The 27,907-nt window shown below is 41.0% G+C and overlaps 1 protein-coding gene across 3 annotated transcripts; it reads left to right on the forward strand.

Annotated features, from left to right (window-relative positions):
* Positions 1-298: 298 nt before the first annotated feature.
* PRPF40A (pre-mRNA processing factor 40 homolog A) lies at positions 299-27,278 on the forward strand. 3 transcript variants are annotated; one of them, XM_054208799.1, is made up of 26 exons: positions 299-904; positions 2,499-2,636; positions 5,391-5,471; positions 8,484-8,514; positions 8,753-8,775; positions 10,858-10,935; positions 11,038-11,148; positions 11,640-11,760; positions 13,047-13,071; positions 13,448-13,756; positions 15,382-15,490; positions 16,431-16,495; positions 17,133-17,297; positions 17,969-18,077; positions 19,678-19,828; positions 20,622-20,755; positions 21,139-21,253; positions 21,412-21,503; positions 21,682-21,798; positions 22,335-22,472; positions 23,081-23,176; positions 24,182-24,268; positions 24,358-24,454; positions 24,554-24,615; positions 25,787-25,921; positions 27,122-27,278. In XM_054208799.1, exons 1-26 carry the CDS (start codon positions 542-544, stop codon positions 27,212-27,214), a joined length of 3,045 nt encoding a protein of 1,014 aa, XP_054064774.1. In that variant the 5' UTR covers positions 299-541; the 3' UTR covers positions 27,215-27,278. The 3 variants fall into 3 exon arrangements, with proteins under 3 accessions (XP_054064774.1, XP_054064772.1, XP_054064773.1); XM_054208797.1 differs by having other exon boundaries at positions 407-904; positions 10,834-10,935; positions 21,400-21,503; XM_054208798.1 differs by having other exon boundaries at positions 407-904; positions 10,834-10,935.
* Positions 27,279-27,907: the final 629 nt, after the last annotated feature.

The raw sequence follows: 27,907 nt of genomic DNA on the forward strand, positions 1-27,907 counted from the left end.
GCGCCTACTACCGCGCGCCTGGGGGGAAATTGACTGCCTCGCGCGCCTCTAGCAGCCCCACTCGGCATGTACCAACCCATCACGGGGGGGGCGGACAATAAGGCCGACCCTCCTCGGCGGCGCGTACCACCTGCCGCAGGGCGAGGGGGGAGAGCGGAGGACACTTCCCGGTTTGCTTGAACGGGCAGCTAAGAACGCACCGGCAGTCTCCCCCCCTCCTTCAGACGTCCTTGGCGCCGCCCAGCTCCCAGCGCCCCGCCCCCGACCCACGTGAGCCCTTTCCCAGCGTGCCCTGCGCTCGGCCCCCGCCGCAGCCGTTTCCCCCCGCGCCAGCTCCGCGGCCCGCCGGGCCCGCGCCCCGTCCACCGCCGGCAGCGGGCCGCTCTCGCCGGGAAGCGCTTCCGCTCGCCGCGACCCCCGGCCCAGCCCAGCGAGCCGCCTTTTCTGCGCGGGGGCCTCCCTCCATCCGCCCGGTCCTCGCCGGGCGCCGACGCGAAGGGAGGCGGAGAAGAACTCCCGGCGGCTGGGCCCGGCGGTCAGGATGTCAGGTGGGGACTCGGCAGCGGCGGCGGCGACCGCCTCCCCGCAGCCGCTCCCGTTCTCCTTGCCGAAGCCCCCTCCCCTCATGCAGCTGACGCCGGGGGACGCTGTCCGCCCTGTCGCCTCCGCCGCCGACCAATCGCCGAAGGGCACCCGGCTGGCGGGCCGCCCGGATTGGCCGGCCGGGAAGCCAGTCAGCCTGCTGGCCCCGCTGCTCCCGCCCCGCGCGGAACCCGAGCCGCTCATGCCCTTTGGCCCCTCGTCGCGGCAGCCACTCAGAGGGCGGCTTCTTGGCAGGTGCAGCGGGGGCAGCCTCCTGAGCCCCTCGATGCGGCCCGGCGGCGTCGACCGCGGCTCCCTCATGGTGAGTGGGGGCGGACGGGGAGGGGGGCGCGGCCCGCCGTGGCGGGGCCGGTTCTGTCGTGAGAACCGGAGAGAGCAGTGAGGGGGGCCGGGCTCTGGGCGGGTTCCGCCTCCGGAGGCGGCGCGGCGCCGTGGAGCCCCGCGGGTGGGTGTGAGGCTGAGAGGAGCGGGGCTTGGCCGCTGCCGGTCCCGCTGTGCCAGCCCCGGCGGGGAGGCCACCAAGGGCTCCTCCTGGTCGGCAGGGCCCTCAGAGAGTAAGAGGAAACATTGTTCTACCTTGAGTTGTTTGGGGAGCTCAGGGGCTCAGGTAACAGGCAAAGCTGTCACCGCCTCTCTTGTGAGAGTCGAGGATGTGGCGGGGCATCAAGTGTTATATTCAGAAGTTTCAAACCTTTCAGGTTGCTTGTGATTTCTTTGTGTGAACCTCCCACTCCCAGCTTCAGAGAGTCTTCTGGTACAAAATGTAGTAGAAAACTTGTTTTAAAACACGACAAAAAGAAGCCTTAAGAATAATTTTCTTATTAATAAACTAGTGCACTTTTCTAACATATTTCTGTATGTGTATATTTCAAGTTATATGTTCTATGTATTTATTTATGTTATGGTTTGAAAGGTGTGGAGAAACCTCATAGCCCCTTGCAGCCCCTAAAAGGGCTCCAGGAAAGCTGGGGAGGGACTCTGGAGCAGGGAGGGGAGCCATGGGACGAGGGGGAAGGGTTTTCCACTGACAGAGGGGAGATTGAGATGAGATGTGAGGCAGAAATTGTTTGCTGTGAGGGCGGTGAGCCCCTGGCCCAGGTTGCCCAGAGAAGCTGTGGCTGCCCCATCCCTGGAGGAGTTCAAGGCCAGGTTGGACGGGGCTTGGAGCGACCTGGGCTGGTGGGAGGTGTCCCTGCCCAGGGCAGGGGGTGGGACTAGAGGATCTTTAACGTCCCTTCCCACCCAAACCATTCTGTGATTCTTCGATGTGAAATTCTTCCCAGAGTTTATCCTAAAGTAGTCTTAGAGCTGTTGCTTCTGATTAGAATAGAAAGCTGTCCATATATTTCGGTATTTAGAAAAAAAAAAAAAAATAAATGTGTATCCATTTTTGTACTAGCAGTGTGACTATACCAAGTACTAGAACAGCATCAGGACTCCGGTTTTTAGGAAAGTATGGAGACAGGGATGGTAGTCAGTGTAGAAGCTGTTTCAGACTTGGAATCAGGCGTAGAAGCTATTTTGTTTATCTAGTTGACTTCTGTGCCACAGAGTTACTTTCATTAATCGTAATTGTCTGCAAGAGCATGCAGAAATAGTTGCATGCATAAATTTAGTATGTTTTTCCATGACAAAGCATAAGATGAAAGATTATGGAGTGGTTTTTTTTCATTTGAATGTTGGTTTTGAAATTTTAAATGGATTTATTAATTGTGATTAACTCTGGCTCTAGAGGACGTAGAAGAGTGAATGATCTTGCTTGCTGTTTTGCAGTATCAATCTAAAATTGCTCAAATCATTTTCAGTTCAGTGTTGAGCATCTCTTTGTTATTAACGCTTTTGTGGGGTTTGGTGTTGTTGGTTTCTTGCTGATTTTCCTTGTTGCTGCCTTTCAGATGGGACACCCAGGCATGCCACATTATCCTCCCATGGGAATGCACCCTATGGGTCAGAGACCACCAAACATGCCACCAGTTCCACATGGTATGATGCCTCAGATGATGCCCCCCATGGGAGGACCGCCAATGGGGCAGGTAAGGCAATTTTACAAGATTTTTTTTTTCTTTCTTCCTTCCCATAATGATGTCAGGTAATCCCTGAAGTAGGTAAGTCTCATACCGTAGTTTGCACGCAGTAAGGTTAATAATTCAGGATGGTTTATGCCACGGTTCCCATCCATTCAGAAACTCTTCTCCTTTGTAACAGGTAATTGATGCACCTCATGTGGAACTTTAATTGTAAATAGCAATAGGTATGAATCCATAATTTGTTTTTTGTTAAAGCATTTAAATGTGATTGAAAAATAAACTTGGCCATTCATATTGACAGGTGTGAACAGGCAGAGTAGCCAGAATCATATCTGTGCTTGTTTCAAATGTAAAGCTTTTATTTTCAATAATCAAATACCATTTACTGTGTAGTTTCTGATTAAACTCTGAACTTCTAAAAGAAGTGATTCTCCTTCTGGATATAATAGATGTTCTAGATAGATACTACTTGTGATAATGGTTTGAGGAAGTAGAAATTGAGTGTCGTCAACTAGACCAGAGGGATAGGGTAGATCAGAGCAGACAGAGGATGGCAAGGAAGATTAACCCTTTGAGAAGAGCCCACAAGTTCTTGCTGGGAATTCAGTGTCTTCCTTTGCAGTACCTTGGATAGAGTGTGGTTTTATTTCTTTTTTTTTTTTTTTAACTGGTGTATAAAGGCTCGGTAGGAATCATCAGCGTGGTTTTGCAGCCTAGTAGAGCTTCTGGTGTAAAAATAATGCAATTTTAAAAGATGAGGAGGATTTGACCATTAGCAAGGTAGCTAATAGCATGAGCTTTTGTATGCGTTCTTTAGAAACTTAAATAGCAATTCTTTTTTATTCCTTTACTTAGCAGTTCTTTTGTAGCTTCTGTTCTACTGTTCTCACTCTCATGAACTGAATATTTCAGTTTTTAATATTTTAGTGAGCAATACAGAGAAGTTGGGACTCTTTGGTAGATGTAGACTAAAAAGCTAAGTATAAGTGGCATGGCAGAGAGGAGATTAGAGGCTCAGTTACCCTACAGTCTTAAGGATGCGACAAGACGGTAATATTCCCACACCGAACTATTATGCTGGAAGTTGGCTTGTTTGCTTGAACAATAAGCTCCTTCTTCCAGCAAGTACCAGAGGTTTCTTTGTGAGGCTTTGCAGGATGGGGTGTCCTGTAGCTTGTTTTCTCCTTTCTGAGGTGAACCCCTGTAGGACAGGTACTTTGCATAGATAATAGCAACGGCCTCCTGTCAGCATCAGTCAGAAGAGGGTCTTTTGGAAAAGAATTCATTCTTCCCAATATTTTTTTTTTTTACTTTGCTGACTTCAGGTTAGTGTTATGCAGAAACCAAGCAGTGCGCAGGGTTTCTTCAGGACCCGAGCCAGGGCTTTTAAGAAGTTCCACACGCTCACAGCCCCCTTAGTTGCAAGTAGCGATGGGGCAAGAGTGCTTTCTTCTCCTGCTTCTACAGGATGGCGAGGAATAGGAGGGGCCGCCTTCCAGTCTTTCCTTCCTCCCTCACCCTCCCAAGAAAACCTTGTGGATTTGAGGGTGGAGCTGTAGCCCTACCACATATCCCTCTCTCCGCACGAGATACAAGATGAGGAGAGTGGTAACCAGATGCTCCCTGAAGATACAGGGGGATGGGGTCACTTGGCCAGCCTGCCAAGGACAATAAAGGTAAAGGGGCATAACTGAAAGGTTGAAGGGGGTTGACTTCAAGACCTGTTTGGGATGAGTGGCCAAAAGTTCACGTTCGTAATGACCTAAATTATATATATTGTTCATTTTGCCACTTTTTAATGGCTTGTTAGTTCTGAAAAGCCAGGATCAGCAAAAATAATGGGAAACATGCAAGATATTAAACACTTTTTCAGTAGCATTTTTGACATCCTTTTAGTGCCTCACTTCAGTGATGCATAACTTCTGTATAACTATTCCGTTGAGACTATACGCATAAATATTTGAGCAAAAGCTAGCTTATCTGAGTAGCAGTTTTGGGGGATTTTTTGGTCTCATTGGACCACTCAACAAACTCAGATACAAGTCTAGACTCAAACTTTTCATTTCTGTAGCGTGGTATGTCCCCATTACCAAGTTCACACTGTTACATGGTTTAACATTGTATGTCTATGTTAAGGTGGGGTTTTTTCCCCAGATCTTTAAAAAGAGAGTTTAGAATTTTTTTAGAGCCTTGGTGTTTAAATTTAATTGCTCTCTTCATCTCAAAGTTGTTTGCAGAAATTCATTATTCCAGTGTCCCTGTAAAGTGTTTCTTCCTATTTGTGAGGTAAGAGGAAAGGGAGACAGGTTGTAAGTTGTCAAAAAACACGAGCAGAACTACCCTCAGACTCTTGAGTTTACCTTTCCTTTGTTTGGTTTGTTCCGTGTGGTCTTATAATTTTGCAGAAATCTTTCCCAACCTTTATTTTTCCAGCTTTAACGTGGGATTTCAGTGATACAAATCAACATCTTACATTTGCTGTTGTTCTTTTGTAGTTTAAATGATCTTCTTTATTAATATTTTGTATCAGCCTTTGGAATACCCTAGATATGTTATTCATAAAGTCGATTTTATAGGAATGTAATGAAAGGAATCAACATTCTACAAACCTATTGTATTTTTTGTTGCCAAGTGCTTAAAAGGTTTTTTTTTTAAATAAAAACTAGTATCAAGTAATTGCTTTTAAATAAAAATAAAAGAATCCTCATATTTTATGTTTAAAATATCATAAAATATATCTGCAATACTTTTTAATTATAGATGCCTGGAATGATGCAGTCAGTAATGCCTGGAATGATGATGTCTCACATGTCTCAAGCTGCTATGCAGCCTACAGTTCCGGTGAGTTTAACTTAACTGGTTCTGGTTTTTAAAAGGTCTTTGTATCAGTTGTCATTACTTCGGTCTGGGTATGCTTTTCTTTTCTTGGATTATGAAAAAGGTATTGCTAATTGCAATTCAGTTTTATCTAGCTCTTGAATTATTGTAAAAAGTAAGATTTCTGTGAGAAGCAGAGCTAGGGATACTTGGTGTCCTGTGGATTTTCATCCGTCTTTAAACTCTTCTCTGTATCTATGTCTGATTTTTCCTTCTTTTTTCTGTCTGGTTTCTGCATCCCATAATCCTTCCCGCACCCCAGCCTCCTCCTTTGTCCCTCACCTGCTTGTAGGTGAGGAACCAGTGTGAACTCTGGCTCTCTGCAGGGAGGGCTAATTGTCTGACCACTATATATCTGATTTTTCATAAAGGTTTCTGAAATTCAGCGTGTTTGAGATCTTGAGTAAAGTGTACTGAAATCAGTAAACGTATGAAGTTATTTGGCTGGAAATGGAGAGGGAAGAGTTATCACGTATCACAGATGAAGTCTCTGAATTGGAAAAGGCTACATTTATTTCCTATTAACATAATCTTTTTGGAGATCTGTAGAAGAACCACTTAAAAACATTTCTATCCAACTTAAATTTAGAAATATATTCTTTTTTATTTTCTCACCATGCAGATACTACATTCCCAAGACAGGCCTCATCCTTGTAGAACTCAGTATTTTTCTACAGCGCTAAGCACAAACCCTTTGCTACTGCTTTTGTTGATGGTTTTAAAAAAATACGTTGGTTAGTACTTCACTTTTTTTTTTTTTTCATTAAGGGTTTGCTGAAAGAGATCTTTAATTCATCTACTAAATAAGCTATGTGTAACTAGATGTATTGTGCTAAGTAGTCCATCCGCCCTCTGGAGTAATGAGAGAAAAATCACAAAGATACAAAGTTTCTGCAAGATAAGTAGAGAAGGGACTGTTAGGAAAAGGATGTAATGTCACCTTGACAAGTATTAGATGACTGAGAATTTATACCAGAGAAGGGATGTTAATTATTTTAACAGTGGAGAGAAAAACTGAAATTTAGGGCTTGGGCTTTATCAGACAGTAGAGAAGCTGCCTGTTAGTTACAAGTTTGTTTCTCACTGCTGGTCTCTGTTTAATGAGATGTGAGTGTATGTTACAGCCACAGTGTGATTTAAGTAAAAGTCAGTAACTCCCTAGGCAATTCTTGGGAACCGTGCTTCGTTAGTTCTTGTGCTCATGCAGCTACTTCCTAATGCACTAAATATTTTAGAAGCTACCAAGTAGGAAGGATTTTCCTCTATTTTTCCATATAGAAGTTGTCATGAATTTCTGACAAGTGATGCTCTCGGAAAATTTTGAAAGAATTTCACACCTTCAGAGAAAAATCTTTAAAAATTCTGTGCCCCAAAGAGACTTAAAAGGGGAAGGAGGGATCAGCACTAAAATCAGTCTAACTTTGAATTTTACTGTGTATTTTTTACGTATTTTGGCAAGAAGGCAGATCTCTTGGTTTTCTAATGTGGGATTAGGAATAAATTTTGATTGAATTAAGTCTGTGAACGTATGGTATTTAGGAGGCACAGTAGTGTAGCAGACAGTTCTGGCTTTTAATTTTGCCCTTAACCCTCTTGGCAGCAATAGCGGGAGCTCACACCTTTGCATGAGAAGGCATTTGTCTGTCCTGGCAGCATTCTTGTACCTCTCTGCTACAGCGTGTGTACCACAGCCTGGGAAGTGTTTCAGAAATAAAGGAATGATTTTACCACTTAGTAATTTAAAACAATTTGTAGATGAGTGAAAAACGGTGACCTTTGCAGCCCTGATGATTTGCTTGGTAAACTTCATTAAATTAGTGAGTTGTTATAGTTTTGGCTGTCTGATGGAAAATACCTTCTCCCAGTGTAAAATGTCATCTAAAGCTCACCGAGGCCAACTGGATGATTTGTACTGGTATCGGGGCTCTTTGGTCTTTGTGTTTCATCCCGGTGTGGTGGTCTTTCAGACCATTCCTATGCAGGTTCACTGTCTGTTTTGTGGTCTACAGAAGCGTTTACTTCCAGAAAGCTGATTAGAACCAGTGTAATTCTTAAAAATTATTATTTCAGTCAGATTAGTGCTCTTACAATACACAGCAAACTGGAGTGGAATTTGGAAAAGTAAACATAGGTGCAAGAAAAGGAACATGTCAGAAGGGTTACTTACTGGAGACACAAATTTAATGATGGCCTTGCTTAACTGATGGTAGTTATAGACATATGCACACACAGAGTAGCTGAAATGGTTAATATACAGAATGCACTTTAAAGGCCTAAAGTTTGTTGACAATTCACTTTGTTTAGTCCTATTGGATAATACCAACTGTAATTGATCCCATATGACTTCTTTTCTCTTTTTAGAAATTTTTCCTTTTTTAGTTGAGTTTTTTATTTATAAAGTTTGTAGAAGAGAGCTGAAAGATAAACCTTAGCAAAAGATAAACCTGCAAGCTGTATTTTTGCCTACAGAAAAAGAAATTGGGAAGACCCTTGTTTGAATGCTGTTAATCTTTTTCCTTCGTTTGAAAGAATTTCAAAAAGGGTATCTGTAAGAGCTTTGGTTGTTTGCAAGCAGTTTTATGAATGCAACAAATTCAACACTAATACATTCAAAGGCTTATGACACATAATTACAACAGAAGCCCACTAAGCTATTCCAGCAGAAATTCAGAATATCTCTTCCCTCCCCCCCCTCTTTTTTTCCTCCCAGCCTACTCATTTGGGAGGTAAAGATGGGTATTGGAACAATGGCTGGTGTGCTTTATTATATATATTTCCTTTCTGAAAAGTAGCTTGATATTCCTGCTTCTTTAAGGAGCAGTAATGATTCAGTGGGTGCTGGGAAGCTAGGAATCCATATTTAAGGCAGTAGAGAATTTTGTTGATGAAAACACTTGTTTGAATATGTACTGTATTTATTGATGATTTAATTACAATTGCACTCATTACTTAAATATCTGTTGCTTGTTTCTACAGCCAGGGGTGAACAGTATGGATGCGCAAGTAGGTAAGTATAAACAATTTGTTACTGTTTCAAAATATTTCACGAAAATTAGGTGAAGTATTCTAAAAAAAAGATAAAAAATTATACTTTTCTGTACAACGTGGTTTAGCATTTCAGTAACTGACATCTTCGTTGATTCCCAGAAAATTTTTCTTTCAGACATTGATTAATTAGTCTTTATATAGAAAAGCAAAGCAACCAAACCCTTTTTAATTTATTTTTTTAAATTATTATTTTTCAGGCGTAACGCCTCCTGGAACTCAGGTATGTGAAAACCAAAATTCTAGAAGATTGTAATGGCTGTGTGGTGTTGTGTGTGCGTGACTTTCCAGGTTTAAAAGAAAACCTTGTATCTTATTTTTCTTCTCATGTGGAGCTTCTTTGCTTATTTGACTGTTGGTCTGTAATTAATGTTAATAGTTAAAGTGTCTTTTCTGTTATATTTCCTCTCATTTCTGAGCATTGAAGTCTGTTTCTAGTTCTTCTAGTGTGCAGGACAGCAATATGAGATGTTTCTTGTGATGTTTTTAGATCTTTTTGCCCTACTTGAGCAACAAGCGAATTGTAGCCTAGATACCGGTGTTAGTTTCAAGCCGACTGTTCTCAGATTTAAACCTTGGCAAGTGGTGGGCTAGATAGATACTCAAGGGAGAGCTGGGGTTTTATTTGCACTGAAGAAGATGGAAGGTTGTTCCTCTTTCTGTGTTGTTCCTTTTTTTATTATTATTTTTTCCTTCCATTTCAGTGACCAGTTTATAAGCAGTTTTTTGTTTTACTTATATTTGTGTAACTTCTTGCCTGTTACATATTAATGAATATTTTGCTGTGGCAGTTCTAACGTGTATAGCAGAATTCAGTAGGCAAACCAGGACAAACGATTAAGTCTTCCTTGCTGTTCCTTAATGCACCTGTGCTTAGCAGGAAAAAGCCAGGTCAAGGTTCTGTTATTGTTCGGTCCTGTGTGATTTATTGGAACCTTTATTAGCATTGTCAACTTACTGAGAGTTTTGTTACCAAAGACTTCAACAATAAAAAGAGAATAGCCTATGTAGTTACCCATAATAATTTTGAAAACATCACTGTGGTTTTTGAAGAATATAAAGGACTAACATCAAAAGAATGGTCATTGCCACTTCATCAATTTTGCTGATCATTGATAATTTAGCTTAACTTCTCCCCCCCAAAGTCATGACATTATTTGTTAGTGTCTCCTTCCATGCTTGTGAGAACACAGCATAATTCAGTAGCTTAAGTAGGAATAAATATTGCGTAGGTTGCATGGAAGGTGACTTAATGTAGGTTGAACTTGTAAACAGGAAGGTGGCATGCAGGCCAGACTTATTTCATTAGGTGATTTTCAGTAGTCTTCCACCTTTCCATCAGATGGGAAATCACTGATGGAACAGAACTGGTGCTGTATATCTCAATATTGAAACTTCTGAATCATGAATTAATGTAGCTTTGTCCTGAGGTAGGCAGGTCATCTAAAAGTAATCTCAAATTTTAAGTTTGTCTTTTATGGCACCTTGAATGACCGTGAATAATTTTCAGTCACTATCAGATTTCTATTTAAAATTTTGTAAATACTAAATTACTTCTCTAGAGGATATCCCAGACCTTTACCTTTAGTTTTTAAGATGAGGAAAATAGTTTGGCTAGATAACAAAAGGGTGGAATCTGTAAAAATGGACGTGTGGCCTCTAAGATACCCCATTGTAAGTTTTTTGGTTCAAAATTTGGGGATGTTGTACCGAGCTTAATTATTAAATGTCGGTGAATATCAACTGTCCCTTTATTTCTGTGAGATTTGCGTTCTGCGTAATTGAACAAGGCAACTGGACCTCTAAGGAAGTTGTTTCTCCTCAGCCCTATGCAGTAACTGAAACAGTAGATGGCTGAAGCTGTGTTCCACCAGTCCTCATTTCAGCAACCTGATGTAAACTGTCAGCGCAAAGCAGTAGGAAGGCACTCCTGAGTTCACACTAAACCCTTGAAGTCAGAATCTTCTTGAAGCAAATTTTCCTTAGTTTTGAAAACATGGTGTGCCTCTGGGACTTTCACTTGGAGTTGTTAGGGTCTGGTCACACTCACTTTTGCTTTCTTTTCTGATGGTAATTGCTGCCTTGGATTGCAGAATGGGAGGGGGGGGGGGTGAGAGAGTCTTAGTAGCTCTTCTCACAAGGAAGTAGTTTCTTGAAAACAATACTGACTTAAATGTATTTAGATTTTGGCTTGCTGTCTTTCCTTTGCTGCTAAATTACTTGGTATGTTTAATATACGCATTCAAACGAAAAACAAATATTAACCAGAATGTCTTTTCAGAGCTCTGTTTTGTTTCGCCCTCAGACAACGCATCCCGTAGTTTGTGCAGCCCAGCAAACTGCCACCACCAACAGTTCTGTTAACGAAGAGCACTCCAAACAGGTTTTTCTGCTTTCCACTTGTATTTAACAGTTTAGTGGCTTTTGATAGCATCTCGGTCAGCAGTTATTGTTCATCATTAATGATATCTTTTATTTTTCTTAGAAATCTACATGGACAGAACACAAATCACCCGATGGAAGAACGTACTACTATAATACTGAAACAAAGCAGTCTACATGGGAGAAGCCAGATGATCTCAAAACACCGGCTGAGGTAAACTAAATTCAGACAAAAAATACCATATTGTGTGAATTTGTGTGAACGCAAGAATTTCCTAGCATAACTGTCATGCAGGAGGATAGCTAGGTCAACAGATATTTTTTTTCAATGGGAGCAAACTCTTAAAATAAGAAATGTTGCAAAAATGTTTATATTGCACTCCTTGTGTTGGTAGAAATTGAGGCTGCAAAATGGACAAAACTCTCAACAGTTTTCCTCAATTTTTAAGTACGTTTTCCTTATTAAAAAGGTGGCATTCTTTAATATTTATATAAGTAATGTGTTTGTTTACCGCTAGAGATTTTCCTTGGAAAATCAAGGAAAGGAAAAATCCTTCCTGATTTTCCTTGGAAAGTATATGCCTGTATTCATTGATCCTTAAGTTATTTCTTGGTGTAGCGTTTGTTGCTCACTTCTAGCTATCCTTTTAATTGTAAAACACCATTGTAAGTTTGGTTTTTATGTTTTTGTTTTCTGTCCATTAGCAATTGTTGTCTAAGTGCCCCTGGAAAGAGTATAAATCTGACTCTGGAAAGCCCTACTATTACAATTCCCAAACAAAGGAATCACGCTGGGCAAAACCCAAAGAGCTTGAGGATCTTGAAGGTAATGTTAACAAACATGAGTAGGGAGGGTGGCAGTGATTGCAAGCTGTGCATATGCTGACTTTTGGCAAAAATTTGGTATCAAAGCATAGCACTCAAAGTCCTGTTAGGAATGAAATCTACTGAAATAAGCTTTATGCAGTAGAGTTTCTATGGAGCAGTCTTGTCTCCTGAGTCCTCACCACCTCATCACCGTCCCTTTTTCCATTACACTGATAGTTCTTCCCTATTTATGTGGCAGCAGCCTCAGCTCCCCCTCGTGTCCCTGAACAGGAACTGAATTAGGCTGTGCCGGGCTGTGGCTTGTTCAGGGCTGTGTGGGTGCTCCCTGTTATCAGTGGGTAATGCTTCAGGTCTGCCTTCATTTTAGGGATGTTAGAGGATGTGGCTCGCTCTTAGCCATCAGTCCTTCGAAAACCTGTAAGAACTTAGTAGGATTTGTGAAGGGCTTCAGGTTGATGGGGGAGGACAAGAGGCAGAGGGGTCGCTGTAATAATCCTCGTCCACTTGGGAGACAAGGGTAAAAGGGTGCTGGACTTCTCTAATACAGTATAGCTTATAATTGAGTAAGAATTACTTTCGCGTGTGTGTGTCTTGAAAGGATTTTGAAAACAGTGATGTATTTTATACTCAAAGCAGTAGTACTGGTTGTCTGCTAAAAGCCAAAATTGTGTGTAAGGCTTTGCTTAGGTATCAGTTTGCTTTTAATTTTTGACAAAAAAATGCTTTGAGAAACTGTGATGTGGCAAAAATATTAGTGACTTTTTATTGCCCTTCTGTATTATAAAGGCCATGTCCCTTTTTGTACAAATGTCATACAATGCTGTGCTCCTCTTTCACTTTTAGCATGGTTTTGTTTGGTATTATAAGGGAAATAAGATCTTGATGAAAAATCTTCAAAATCAGGTGTGGTAAGAAATGAGTATTTGAAAAGTACTACAAAGAGTAAGCATCAGCGACTTAGAATAAAAAAGAAAGAAGGATCTGTTTCAGTAAACCTGACTTTATCTGTTCTTTATGCTAGTCTTTTAAAGTTGAAATAATTGTTTTAAACCAAGAAGTCGTTCTTTCTGTACCCTTATCTTTCTTTAATGTGACTTCTAAATTGTGTTTTAGTCTGAACTGATTTCAGTCTTCAAAGGGTATAAATATTAAAAATATTGATAGTAACAAAAATATTTAAAGCTGTGCTTTTATTAAATCGTGTTAACAGTAACTTTTTACCATGCGTATATAAACTATTTTTAAGCTATATTTTGATTGTTTTTTTTCCCCTTTCTCCTCTAGCAATGATTAAAGCTGAAGAAAACAGGTATGTTTTTAATGGCATGCTAACATTTTTTATGTTAAGCTGCTTGTTTCTTAAAAAGGGAATCTAGTCCTTGAAATTTTAAACATTCTCCTTGCAGCTTTTCATTCCAAATAGTGGCTTAATAGCTAAAAACTCAAATAATATACTCTGTGTTTCTTTTTAACTGAAACGATTGATCTACATAGATAATACAGTTTCAGTAAAGTGTTTCCTTTCCCTGAGCTAAGATTGTTTTGTATTACTTTGAGAAATCTTTGTAACTAGACTTAAACCTCTCATTTTGTACTTTATTAACTTATTTAAAGTACACGTTTTCCTAAATAGTTAAGTTGTCCCAAACTTGTGTGTGACTGTTCCTGTTTTTTGATACCTCTAGCACAAAGCCCGAAGACTCAACTCCAACAACATCTGCTCCAGCCGCAGCAGCAGAAGCAGCAAGTGCAGCCACCACAGCCACAACTGCTGGAGAGACTGCCGGCGCTGTCACTACCACCACTGCGGCTTCAGCAGCAGCAGCGCCCGAAGCAGAATCTGCTGCAGCTGCTTCTGGGGAAAACGAGAGTACTGGCACGGCTGCAGCTGAGGAACAGGGACAAGCGACTTCTGCATCTGCTGCGCAGGAACAGAGTGGAGAAACTGCAGCTAACGCAGCAGACGACTCTTCCAAGCAGGAGGCTTCGGCAGAGTAAGTGAAATGACAAAGTGTGTGGCTTTGCTGCAGTTTTGTATTTCTTCTAGGATCTGGTTTATCTTCAGTTGTAGGTGGCCAGGCTTCTTTGACAGTTAGTCGTTTCTTCAGTGAAATGTGAACGTGAGTCAATGACAGCAGAGAAGAATGAGTAAGAAAGAGAGGAAGGAGTGGTAGATCTGTTTTTAGAAAAATTAACATCCTCCCCTTGCCAACCCTTCCCCAAAACTCTTAAACGCCACACAGAACACTTGTGCCTCAAACATCTCATAAAATTTGATAGCTGTAAGAGTTTCCCAGAGTAACATTATATGCTTACCCTGTACGCTTCCCCTTCTGTAGTGTCCTGGTTTGAGATACAACAAAGCCAATTTTCCTTTTTGGTAATTTTACTTTTCCTTTAAGCCTCTTCTAACTGACTGCACTCTCAGAAATTAACAGTATGTTTTTCAGACAGTATTTGCTACTAGCAGAGATAAGGCCTGGTGTTTATAGTGAATACCAAGGAAAGGTATGCAGAGAGGCTCTTGCTTATACTTATTGCTATAATAACCAAGGTCAGCTCACTTTTATTTGCCACGTTGGAGGATCGGAAGTGGAAGAGTGTAGAGGGCAGGGAGGAGTGGACAGGGCAGGTGACCCAAAACTGGCCGACAGGGTATTTCATCCCATCAGCATCATGCTCAGTATAAAAGCTGAGGGAGCAAAGGGTCAGGCTCTTTCTTCAGTGGCTGGTGTCTGAGGAAGGCTCTGTTCGTCTGCCTTTGATCCCAATCCATGTGTCCCCGAATCCAGTTCCCATCTGCCACTGAGTCCAGTCCCAGTGCTGGACTGATGTGATCATCATCCTGGGAGCTTGATATTGATTTTGTAGATATTTTGTTATTTTCTTATGGATATTATCTTTTCTTTTTATAGTTTAATATTTCATTAAAGCTTTTTTAGGTTTTTTTTCAACCCGTAAGTCTCCCTTACTGCCTCTCCCTTCCCCTTCTGGGAAAGGGGAGGGGTTAGTAGAGAGCATCTGTCACTTGTTTAGTTGGTGGCCCAGCCTAAACCGCGACACATAGATCTGTGCAATTGGCTATCATTAGAAGAAAATACAATACTAAATAGATCTTTATCTCTTCCACCAGAAATGAGATCCTTTGTTGTTTAATAATGGAGAATTGGGAGAATTGATTATGTGGAGAATTGTAGCTTATGCTTTTTATCATTCAAACAAAAAAAAACCCACCGTGTGGGGGATTATAGCCAGCAGGAGATAGCTAAGGGCAAGAGGCATACTTTTAGGCACTCCCTTTTATATTTTTATATAATAAATATATTTAAGTATTCCTGCTAGATTTCAGAATTATATTTTTATGAATCATTTCTAGATAACTTGAGCAGCTAGCCACTTGCATAAGTGATAACACTTTTCTGAAATAGTTTGCTTTTTTTGATCAGTTGTGTATGGAGCCTGTACAAAGTCTTGTATAAATTGTGTTTATCATAGAATGTTGTAGCATTATTATTTTTTTTTAACTTGTTATTTAAAAAACTCATTCTATCTGACTATGGTGGCTGTAACTTAGAAAAAAAAATGGTTAAATAATAAAATTACTGATTTTTGTATATAGTGCTGCGTCAAAGAAAGAGGATGATGATGCCCAACCAGTTAAAAAAACCTATACGTGGAATACAAAGGAAGAAGCAAAGCAAGCATTTAAAGAACTGTTAAAAGAAAAGGTATTTTGGTCAACTATTCCTAATGCTTTCTTGAACTACAAAAACTGCATTTGACAGAAATAGCTAGACTGTTTTTTTGTGAAGAATTTCTCACTAATGTGGAAGAGAACTTTTGTACTAGACAAGAAATCAGGGAAAAGAATGCCACAGTGAAAACAAATAGTCTAAACTTTTTTTCAGCTCTTTGGGTGAGTGGGGAGGTGTTGAGTTTTCATCAGGGCTGTCAGTTGAGGTTTTTTTCTTATTTTCTTCCTTTTACATGATCCTCACACTGTAAAGCAAACTTGTAATCTGGTCTTTGTCCAAAATTGGAACTGGAATGGTGAGCGATTTGGTGGACAGCTTCAGTAGATGCTTCAGAGACAGACAGTGTAGAGGTCCATATGGAACAAGGACAAACTGTTAGATTTAGTTTGCAGTGTTTCCACAAGCTAGACTAATTTAAAGGCACTTCTTTTCTTTCCCTGTGAAGTAGTAATTCTAAAACTGTATTTAAGTGTTGTGGAAATTATGGTGGTTGCCAATATTTTTGTCTGACAGTCAAGTACATTTCTAATAAAAGTGTTGCCTGATCCTCTGAGCCCTCAATCTTTTATCTTTGTTTTAAAGATGGAGATGAAGTGGGAGTAAAATGAGATTAGCTTTGTTTTTCCCTCGGAGTGTATGAGGTCTCTTTGTGTTTTGTCTAGTGAGTCAATATAGTTGTGTAGTAGACGAACTTCCAGAAGAATTTATTGGCAATAACCCCCAAAGTGCCTTGTTTCATTTTCTATGTTGACTGTTAATAAAATAAAAATAACATTTGTGACAAAGAATGTTGTCCTAGCCTCAAAAGTGTAGTGCCTTTTTTTTTTTTTACTAAGGGCTATTTTTTAAGGAATTGGTCATTCATGGATATTGGTTCTAAATCTAATTACTTAATGATTTAATGTCTTTACAGCGAGTACCGTCCAATGCTTCTTGGGAACAAGCTATGAAAATGATCATTAATGATCCTAGATACAGGTACTGCTTGATTCTTTCCTCCTTAAATTTCTACACAAATACTATTTTAGGTAGTTTGACTTTACTGACATAAATTCTGATTCTTTTAATAGATATTTGTGCATTTGTGAAAATGTACCATTGTTAGAGACCTTTGTTCCTTTCCTATGTAAAGAAATTCAAGTCCTAGGGTTAATTTTTCATTGGGAAAAGATGTGGCAGTTGTTGGTTGTATTTCATGCTGTTTGCATTATTTCTGTGGGAATAAAAGCACCCGTTTACAATGACAGAGCTGAAAACTTTCTAGGTTACTTTTTGAAATTAATGCCCGCTATAAACATTGGCAGAAAAGTGGTTGTTATCTACGATAAAAATAGTATTGTAGTGTGAAATGTGTAAATGCAACCTGAAAGCATGATAGTAGCAGTTTTATTAACTGCTTTTATTAGTAAGTGCTTGATTTTATGGCTTTTTAAAAATGATCTTCCGTTAATCCTGAGGAAGAGACAGGGTGATGACTGGCCATTTAGGTTATATTTAATTTTGTCTCAAAAATCTGGATTATTCAAATCTGTTATCTTTTGGTTCTTTGGTTTTGTTTTTCTAATTCAATTCCCTTTTTATAATTGACATTGCTTTCTTTTTCTTTGATATGAAGTGCTTTGGCGAAATTAAGTGAAAAAAAGCAAGCTTTTAATGCTTACAAAGTTCAAACAGAAAAAGAAGAGAAAGAAGAAGCAAGATCAAAATACAAAGAAGCTAAAGAATCATTCCAGCGTTTTCTTGAAAACCATGAAAAGATGACATCCACAACAAGATACAAGTAAGACCAATATTAAATGCAGTTCCAGACATTACTAGCTTGCCAAGTTAGTAATCAGATCTTGCTGGTTTGCCTTTGGTGAATGCCAGCTTCTGTATGTGCTCAGACTGGAACTGAAATTTTTACAGGAACACAAATAGTCTCATTTTCATAGACTGTATTTAAGACCCAGGCAAAAAAACCCAGCTCAAGTGAGTGAAGTGCTGATGATAATGGGTTGAGCTTCTAGAAACAAAAGCTAGCACCGAGAGGAGTTTTGTATTACATCTGACATTAAAAACAGAGTATTTATGATAGATTGTTCATGGAAGGTCATGCCCAAAGGGAGATCATATCTAATAAGCTTGTTGAGAAATCAGATCTACGAAATTTTCATAATGTTTGCTAGAACAGTGACCTGAGCATGTGCCAGCCCTCGGATAAAAATACTGATGTAATGCACTGCAGGTGAACTTGCACTTCTGGGGAGAGGAGTGCACTGTGGCATCAGCTTTAATTTTTAACTGTTTCCTTTATTTGTAAGAGTTAGGAAAGTGTTACAGGAGAAGTTTCCCAAGACAAAAGCGTTACTATTTGCAATAACATTAGTGAAGCCTGTTGTAAGCCGACAGGACAATTTAAATCAGCGTTCACCAATAAATGATCGTATGCTTTTGCTTTGTTTTGTACAGAAAAGCTGAACAAATGTTTGGGGAGATGGAAGTCTGGAATGCCATATCTGAGCGTGATCGTCTCGAAATTTATGAAGATGTCTTGTTTTTTCTGTCTAAGAAAGAGAAGGTAACTTTCTTTCAAACTTATCTTTTCACTTGTTATCTGTAAATTAGTTTATACCTCTTAATAAAGAAATCTTGCAAGCAGTGCAGTTCTGAGTATTGTTCCGGGACAGGCAAAATGCTATACAGCAGGGGAGGAAACTGTAGCAAAGGCATGGAGAACAAAGTGGGTACGTCACTGCATTAGCGTGAATCATGTACTGCTTCCAGGTTACAGGCGAGTTTACCCTCTCTCCAAAGGGGGGGAGAGAGACAAGAACAGAAGGGAGGGAAGGTTTATCAGCTATGAGACAATAGAGTGAGTAGTTTTGGAGCTCAAGATTTTCTGAAAAACTACCTGTCTGAAACTGGGCAAGCGCGCTAGGAATAGATTGCTCTTGTTATCCGTTCCCTAGTTCCTTGCAGTCTGCTGGTGGAGAAGGTGAACCCCTCATTTGACTCTGTATGGCACATACAGTAGCAGTTTCTTTCATAGAATCATAGGGTTGGAAGGGACCTCTGGAGATCACCCAGTCCAACCCCTGCCAGAGCAGGGTCACCCAGAGCAGATGGCACAGGAACGCGTCCAGGGGGGTTGGAATGTCTCCAGAGACGGAGACTCCCCCACCTCTCTGGGCAGCCTGTGCCAGGGCTCTGCCACCCTCAGGGTAAAGAAGTTCCTCTTCATGTTGAAATGGAATCTTCTATGCTCAAGTTTGTGCCCATTCCTCTTGTCCTGTCCCCGGGCACCACTGAAAAGAGCCTGGCCCCATCCTCCTGATACCCACAAGTATTTGTAAGTGTTGATAAGGTCCCCCCTCAGCCGTCTTTCTTTGAAAGGTCTTTGTTCTTATTGAGATGTACTGCTGCTAATTTTGTAATGTGTTTAACTTTTAGTATGATTTTAATAAATTCTATGATGGCTTTTATTCTGAACTGCTCTGAATCAGAGTGTGGAATGCTCATGGGCTTGTTAGAAAGCTGTGTTTCCTTTAACCTCAGCAGTACCATACCCACTGTGAGGATCCGGCCTGAACTGTAGCCGGTCAGTTCATCTTCGCTGCAGTTTAGTGGTGATACTAGCACTCACCATCACGGAGTAGATGGAAAACAGGCAATTAGAAACAAATTGTGGAGCAAGACTGTTCGTGAAATTGATTTAAGTGAGACTAGTGTTAAGGCCCACACTTGCTTGAAAAGCGAAACAAACGGAAAGAGGCCAGCCGTCAAACAGCACTGCTTAAGAAATTGCCCATGATCAGCACAACTGGTTTAGATCCACTTTTCAACAGCACAGTGGCCAGTAGTACCTTGTTGCAGCACTGACTGTTTACTTGAACATACTGGCAGTTTCTTTGCAGTATCTCTAAAAGACGAGCACCATTTCGTGAGCTTTTCCCATCCATGGGGAGCAGTCAGAGATAATAGTACTGAAATGGTTTGTCTGTGGATGCAAGCAATAACAGTATGTAAAAATTATATGTGGGTCAAAATTGTATTATGTTGTTGTACATGCAGCCAAAAACTAATTTTGTGTTTTCTTGGAGAACAAACTTGAGGGGTCATATATTTTTGTTTATACAACCTCAAATTTAACAAAAAAATAATATGCATTTTCTCCTCAGGAACAAGCCAAACAGTTACGGAAGAGGAATTGGGAAGCTTTGAAGAACATACTAGATAACATGGCTAATGTCACTTACTGTACTACGTGGTCGGAGGCTCAGCAGTATCTGATGGACAATCCTACATTTGCAGAAGACGAGGAACTTCAGAGTATGTAAAAAGTCTGTGCGTTTCTTTTGGAAGAGGGAATGGATTTGTGTAGCGAGGACTCCTGACTGGGTACGGCTTGCTCTTGCCCAGCCCAGAGCCGCTATGACAGCTGCTGAGCAGCCCGTATAAAGGAACCTTCTTGTTTGGTTCCCAGGAAACAGATGTCAGCTTCAAAAATCATTACTGATTAATCTTGATGAGAAAGCAAAGGATACCTTTTTCTGGGGGTTGAATTGCCTTAGTAGTTGTTAGCCTTTGAAATTTGAAGAATTGTTTGAGAGTGTAATCTGTTGCAAATACTTGCACTGCCTTTTGCTAGACTGAGGTCTTACGGAGTATATTTTCCCAGAAAAGTAATTATTTTTAGTCTTCTAGAGTAAGAAGGCGGTTTTTTCGTTATGAGCATGTTTTTCTTATAAATGAGTTGATCCTGTATTTTAAGAGCAGTGTATGAATATACGCAGCTACAGCATTTGACAAAGGTGCTCTGCGTTCTTACCCCTGTCCCGTGTTTTTAAGATACCTGCAGTAGTGCGGGGAGATGCACAAGTGCTCGTCCACAGCACTTTTCTCATAAAGGCTTCTGTGCTCTGTATTGGCAATGATCATTTATCCAGGTTGCGAGAGGTTGGTTTTTGCTGCTGCTCAGATCTTCATACATTTTAGTGCTCAATGAAATTACCGCTCACGGTAACAATTGGCAACCGTTACCTCGTAGTACGAAACTTTCTGCAGTTACTGGGAAGAAATGCCTAATTTTTACTCTTATCATTTTGTTGTTATCTGTTGCTAGACATGGATAAGGAGGATGCACTGATCTGTTTCGAGGAACATATTAGGGCACTGGAAAAAGAGGAGGAAGAAGAAAAACAGAAAAGTTTGCTGAGAGAAAGAAGGCGGCAGCGTAAAAATAGAGAATCTTTTCAGGTTGGTGGACTTTCTTTTTCTGTCCTAGATGTGTCATGGTTAGATATTCTATATGATTTTTTTATTTCTTAGGGTAGGGTAATGGGTGCATATAATGTGTCAGTTATCAGTGTTGTAGCATTTTGTCTGCTGTACGTCTGTTTGACAGAAAGCTGCAAGAGTAGGGGAAAGTAAGAGGAAATAGAATTCAATGGAAATGAAGTGCAATTGGAACACTGTAAATGGTGGATGGAGGCAGGAAGAAACGATGATGTAAAAAATGATTTTTCAATTGCATTTTAACAAAAATGGAATTCCAGTTATCAAAAGTATCCATTCCAGCTGTTAGCCAAGTAAACGTATGATAAGCGACTACAAATTTCCATTTCACTTCTATTTTGCAGCTCTTCTTAGATGAACTGCACGAGCATGGACAGTTGCATTCAATGTCCTCCTGGATGGAGTTGTACCCAACCATAAGCTCTGACATCAGATTCACTAACATGCTTGGTCAGCCTGGTAAGAACGCTGTCTCTTCTAACCCTGTAGAAAGTAAGGTAGAGGTCTTGGATTTGGGGCAGAATAGAGCAGGGTTACTTGTATATTTTCTAAATATTTTTAAAAAATGCAGCTCTTTTATTAGAGCTAGCTTTTGACTTATCTAGTTTTTTCATCAGGATCAACAGCACTTGATCTTTTCAAGTTCTATGTTGAAGACTTGAAAGCACGTTACCACGATGAAAAGAAGATAATAAAAGATATCCTAAAGGTGAGAGTGGGGGGAAATGGCCCATCGCGTGGTTTCTTCTTTAAATGCCAAATATATCATTCAAGTGAACTCTTTGCTACTGGGAGATGGGTTTTCACACTGCGTTAATGTCATGTGCGTTAGCACTGAAGGGAGAGTTCCTGACTTACCTGATGCCAAAGAAGCAATTTTCTTACAGGATAAAGGATTTGTGGTTGAAGTGAATACTTCTTTTGAAGATTTTGTTACGGTCATCAGTTCAACTAAAAGAGCTACTACTTTAGATGCGGGAAATATCAAGCTGGCTTTCAACAGTGTAAGTATTAATGTACGGGAATGTTCGAGAACTTGTAATGTGAAATCTGTAGTAAAAACAAGACTTGGCACTTACTTTCACTGTAGTGCTATGACTACTTTCATCATATCTGAGAGAGACGCTGTGCTTTAGAGTTGCTTATCCTGATAATCAGTTCCCAAAATAAAAATTGCAGATGTATATCTTTATTAAAAACATAAACATCTCATTGAGAAATTCTGTGGTGGGAATTAACTAATATTCTCTCATTTATATACGTAACTTCTCTCAGGAGGGATATTTTTCTGTGCATGTGTGTTTCTGAAGTTTGGGCTTGCATGATGTATTATCGCTATTTTAAATTCTGTTTGAGAATCTAAAGGAGTCGCATGCTTTAAGAATAAGTAATTGGTTAATTTTCGGGTACGCCCAGCTGACCAATAGAAAACTCTAAAGGTGAACTGTTGTTGGGCTTTCCAAAAAATTGCATTAAACTGAATTGTTAGTTTTCCATTTTGATATCCTTGAAATGATCTTAGAACCTTTGTTTGATACAGCTGCTAGAAAAGGCAGAAGCCCGTGAAAGAGAACGGGAAAAAGAAGAAGCTCGCAAAATGAAGCGGAAAGAGTCTGCCTTCAAGAGTATGTTGAAGCAAGCTACTCCTCCAATTGAATTGGACGCTGTCTGGGAAGATGTATGTATCATCACTTAGTTATGAAACTCTTCCCAAATATTGAACAGGCTGCTGCGCGCGAAGGCTTTTGTAAGGAAACCGAGATTCTCTAAGCACCCGTGAAAACTGTCCTGTCATTTCTTCAGTAAAGTTTGAAATTTGATGTGAATAACTTCATTCTATTGATCCATTTGAATACAATTTGAAACAAAAACAAGGAAACCCTAAACCCAACCAACCAAAAAAATAAAAAAACCCACAAAAAAACCTAATCACACAAAATCCCCAAACGTAGTTTAAACGGAGATAAAGCACTCTGCTTAGTCACAAGTCTGTAACTTTTTTCTTTAAAAAGAAAAAACCTTTAGCAACCTTTCCTGTGGAAGTACACTTTGTATAAGAATGCATGTTTTACCAAGCTTGTGGGGCTTAAATGGCACGTGCAGGAAAGAACAGCCGGATTTTACAGTCGTACTGCCGATTGGCTTGGTTGTGAAGCTGACATAAAAACAGTTTAGCCTTGGGGCAGTACAATGGCTTTTTCAACTGCTGAAATTGTCTTTTTTTATTATTTTTGTTCCTGAGTGGCTGTATTTCACATTAGTATTTCATTGCTACCTTTCTTACAGATCAGAGATAGATTTGTGAAGGAACCAGCATTTGAAGACATCACTCTGGAGTCCGAAAGAAAAAGAATATTTAAAGATTTCATGCATGTACTAGAGGTAATTATTACTTTCTTTTTTCCTGATTAGAGAATATACAAAAAAATTTGTAGTTGATTGGCTCTTAAATTGTATGGGAAGAGGGGGATTTAACAGAATTCTACTGATGTCCATTACAGTGGACAGTCTGTGTTACCTAAAAGTAATGGATAATAAAGCCTCACCTTGAAAGTCAGGAACTGAAGAAAGGTGTTACAGTTATTTGATGCTATTTGATGCATAGTTCTTTTAATCTGCTTCCCTACAATAATTTCTGGAAGTTAACTTAACATCAGCATTTCCTGGTTTATTTTAGAAAAATTGTTTCTTGCTGTGATTTCATACAAAAAGTGAAGAAATTGGAAAGAGAACTTCTGCAGTATTTTATTCGCTGGAACTTCAAGAACATACTAAGCTCTGCAGATATACTTTTTTTTTTTTTTTACTGTAGCCAGTTTTTGCTGATGTGCCAAAGGGATGCGGTAGTTTAGTTTCATTCTTAACTTTTAGATGGGCCGCAGTAAGGGTTAAGTTGCTGAAGTTTTGACAAGTCGTTCTTGTTGAATAAGGTGCTGTTTTTTCCTGGGTAATGCGAGATTTGATTTTGCAGCACGTGCTCTTTGGGTTCTTTGTTTCACTTTCTGGAGTTCGTAGGAGTTTTTAAAATGGCTTAATTTCAGAATTTCAAATTTGGCAAAGCAAGGTATGCAGCGTGTTCTGGACTGTCTTGAGCAGGGGCTTTAATTGGAAGCATCAAAGCAGGGATCCAGGTACTGGAGGTACTGGAAGCTGTGTGCATCCATGCCCGAAGCTGTGTGCCTCCTTGCCCTCAGGTGCTTGTTACTACGACTGTAACATGGCAGGACTGGTAGCTCTTTATGGGTTTTGACACAATAAATGCGTGATTATTTTTTTTTAACCACTGCTAGCTGTAGGTGCCTTTGTGGATGATGAGAAACATCGTTACAGTGTCTTGCTGTGCCCAACAGACCGGTTATAACGTTTTTGCCCTCTCTTTTACTCTAGCACGAGTGTCAGCATCATCATTCAAAGAACAAGAAACATTCTAAAAAGTCTAAAAAACATCACAGGAAGCGATCACGTTCTCGTTCGGTAAGGTGTTTTGTGACATCTTAAAATCTACTTCTGTGAGTATTCATAATGCTGTCGTCTTGCTAACCACGTTGGCTTTGTATCTGAAGGGCTCAGAGTCGGAGGATGATGACAGCCATTCAAAGAAGAAAAGGCAGCGTTCAGAATCTCGATCAGTTTCTGAGCGTTCTTCCAGTGCAGAATCCGGTATGTGATTTTCTTGTTTATTTTTGAATTAGTGTTATGTTTTATTGCTGGGTCTTTACCATTTTATTGATGTATTCTTGTTTCTTCCTGTGTCTGCAGAGAGAAGTTACAAGAAGTCAAAAAAACACAAGAAAAAGAGCAAGAAGAGAAGACATAAGTCTGTAAGTGCAGTTAACTGTCTTGAGTCGACTAATGAAAAACTTGACACGCTGTGGTCTCAGTAATCCTTTTTAGGTCTGTGTAATCATCCGGCTGTCTCTGCAGTAGTGACTGTGTGAGCTCAGGCTGGAGGGTAGATACTGGTAATGTAGTAACTGTCTGTTACCTGTACCTTAATATTAAACCGTTTAAGACTGCTAAATTTGTGGGGTTTAACTGCAACCATTCAGGCAGAGGTAAAGGACTGCACTAGTAGCCTGGTATTTGCTGTTCATCGTGGCAAATCTTGGCATTTGCTTTTACTGGGGAGAGCTGGGAAGAATCCCAGCCATCCTTTCCTTTCGCCTTAAGCCGAGCATCGTTCCTTTTGTCTGCTTGAGCGTCAGGGTTGCGTTAGAAGCTCTGATACTGAATGCACTGAGGCATTAAAAGGACCAGAAAAGAGGAGAAAGAGCTTTCGCTCTTTGTATCTGTTGAGGCCAAAGAATATTTTTTTTTTTTCCTGGGTAAAGAAAGAAGTTTGAGTCTCTGAACTCATCTTGGCTGCAAAACTCTTCAAAGCTGATTTATTCTTCTGTTTCTGTAATTTCTGAGCAGTTAGCCGTGCCCGTCAGTGGACAGTGTTCCCAAGGCGGGGGGATATTGATAACCATTGACTAAGATACTAGTGCACAAAGAGGGTCACAAGCTTAGCAACACCGGGGGGAAACGTGAAGTAAAATCACAGTCCCGCCACCCAATCCCTCGCAGTAAGGTTAATATCCAGGAAAAGCCCAGCAGCTCTGAAGCACTCGAGTATGGCCAAGCAGCCACATAACAGAAAGTTTCCCAGATTTCACCCTTTCTGGAGATGTTAATGAATGGATTTGTGCAGAGACTTGTTGTATGGCATTCAGCATGTCCCGTCTTTGCGTGCACTGAGAGTGGTGGCAGTTCTTCTGTATTGAACAAACCTCGCTCCTTTTCCTTTCAAATCGCTTCAGTAGCGTTTTTGCATTATTTACTTCTGCAGTGGTTAATAGGATGTGCTGGATTAATAACCTCTTGAAGCAGATTTTCTAATATGGTCTATATTGAAACGAAGTCAGACTTTTCTGAGGTCTGGTTATTCTGTCAATTAATGTCTAATATATTTAATATTAATCTTTAATATTTCCCCCTTTATTTACTCAGGATTCACCAGAATCGGATATTGAACGAGAAAAAGACAAAAAAGAAAGAGAGCGAGAGAGCGAAAAGGATAGAGCTAGACAAAGATCTGAATCGAAACATAAATCTCCTACTAAAAAACGACCTGGAAAAGATTCTGTAAGCTTTGTTTCCGCTTTATCTGATGCTTTGGGCTTATGTGTCAGCGGGATGCAGTAGTATAGTGCGCAGGCTTCATAGGTTTACCCTAAGTAAGGTGCTAAAGCTTTATTTATGTTCCATTTACAGATAAAAAGGACCAAATGTTCAAGCAGAGCTTAATCACACAGATCCTCTGCCCTCGTTCAGTGTTTTGTTACTGATGTGTGAAATTACCACTTGGTCTTGCGGGCAGACGTGGTGCTGGGGGACATGGGGTGGTGCCGGTTTGGCAGCGTTAGGTTGATGGTTTGACTTGACAATCTTGAAGGTCCCTTCCAACCCTAATGATCCTGTGATTAAATGCTATTTATTGTTGCTGGTTGACGTAAAGTATGAGCGAGGCACGTTATTTTATAGCCAGTACTGAAGCTTGGTCCATACTGACAAAGCAGCACGTGACACTAAACTGCCGGCTTTTCTCCATCCCGTTGGCCAGACTGATACCAAAACTGCTGAGCAGCGCAGCCGCTTAAGCGTTTGAGCGGCCGGGTGGCATCCGCGTGCCGGAGTTGTAGCAGTTGCGGCGCTGGGCGGACGCTGGGCTGACAGGGAGAGAAAATCTTAGTGGAAGGAAGTTCCACAATTCTTGCACTTTTCAAGCCGGGAAATGCGCGTGGCTGCTGTCCTGCCCTTGCTGTGCTGCTTCTCTGTGGAACTTGCTTTGGAAGGGGCTTAGGACAGTAGTTTCGAAGACACATAAAAGTGTTGGAAGGAAAAACATGAACTTTTTTTGGTTCAGCATCTTCGGGGTCTCTTCAGGGTGGAATTATTTGCCTCGCTCTGGTTATTTTGGTTGCGCTGGCGGCGGTGTGCGGGGTAATGCCGCTCACCTCCCGCCGTCCCAGAGGAGATGGGAGGGCAGGTGTCTGCTTTGTACAGTATCTTCTTAAAATAAGCTGCTTTGCCCTCCACGTGCCTCTGCAAAGAGCAATCGCATGGCCGAAGGCACGGGCATGCGCTGTTGAGAGCGGGGACCGAGGCGTGGGCGAGCAGAGGTGGTCTGCAGGAGCCCAGCTCCGCTCCCGCTGCCCTCCCTGCCCTCCCCCCTTCCCGCTGCCGCTCTGGGGGTCCCTGAGCTGGGCACGGACTGTGCCGCCCCCGGGCCAATACAGCATGGAAACGCATCGTGCTTACCGGTAACCTCGCTTCTCTCCACAGGGGAACTGGGACACTTCTGGGAGCGAGCTGAGCGAAGGGGAGTTGGAAAAACAGAGGAGGACTCTTTTGGAACAACTGGATGAAGATCAATGAGAACATTATTTATACCAAATATGTTTACATTGTGGCATAATAAAAGAAACCAATGTCTAATTCAGGACGTGGGTTCTGATATCCTGAGTTCCATTGTTGAAATAACAGTGGCTTTTAATTTTACCACATAAATACATTCTCAAGTACTATTATTACGGGCCTGGCATCAAATCTAGAAACCCGAATGAAATTCTGAGCGCAAAGCTGCCCGTCCTGGACCTGCCCGGCAGGACGGGTGCCCTCCGAAGGCAGCACGGGCGCCTCTGTGCCCGCTGGATTTGTCTGCAGCCCCGGGAGGCCTTGGCACCTTTCTAGCAAAGCATCCCTTCAGTACGGTCCTTCCTAGAAAGGCATTAGCGCGGGCTTTCCCGGCCACTGAGGCAGATAACATTTCATTTTTTAGAGAGATTCTTAATATAGTTCCTTGTGGTTTAATTTGTTCTATGGATTTATTTTTATTTTGGAAAGGGGAAGGCAAAGGAAGGGGAGTAATGAATCCCTTGCTTGATCTGTACTGCAAAAAAATAGCGAATATTGGAATTGCTCTTCTGTGAACTGCGCCACTGGCCAAACCAATGTTGAGCTTTTGTACAAAACAGGAGATTTGATTCCTGGCTGAGATTTGTGTCTAAGAACGGTCTCGGAGGGAATTATTACGGCAAATTTTCAAAGCCCTGGAAACGCGGTTGCTGG

This window comes from Rissa tridactyla, chromosome 7, assembly GCF_028500815.1.
Source record: "Rissa tridactyla isolate bRisTri1 chromosome 7, bRisTri1.patW.cur.20221130, whole genome shotgun sequence".
NCBI classification, from domain to species: Eukaryota; Metazoa; Chordata; class Aves; order Charadriiformes; family Laridae; genus Rissa; species Rissa tridactyla.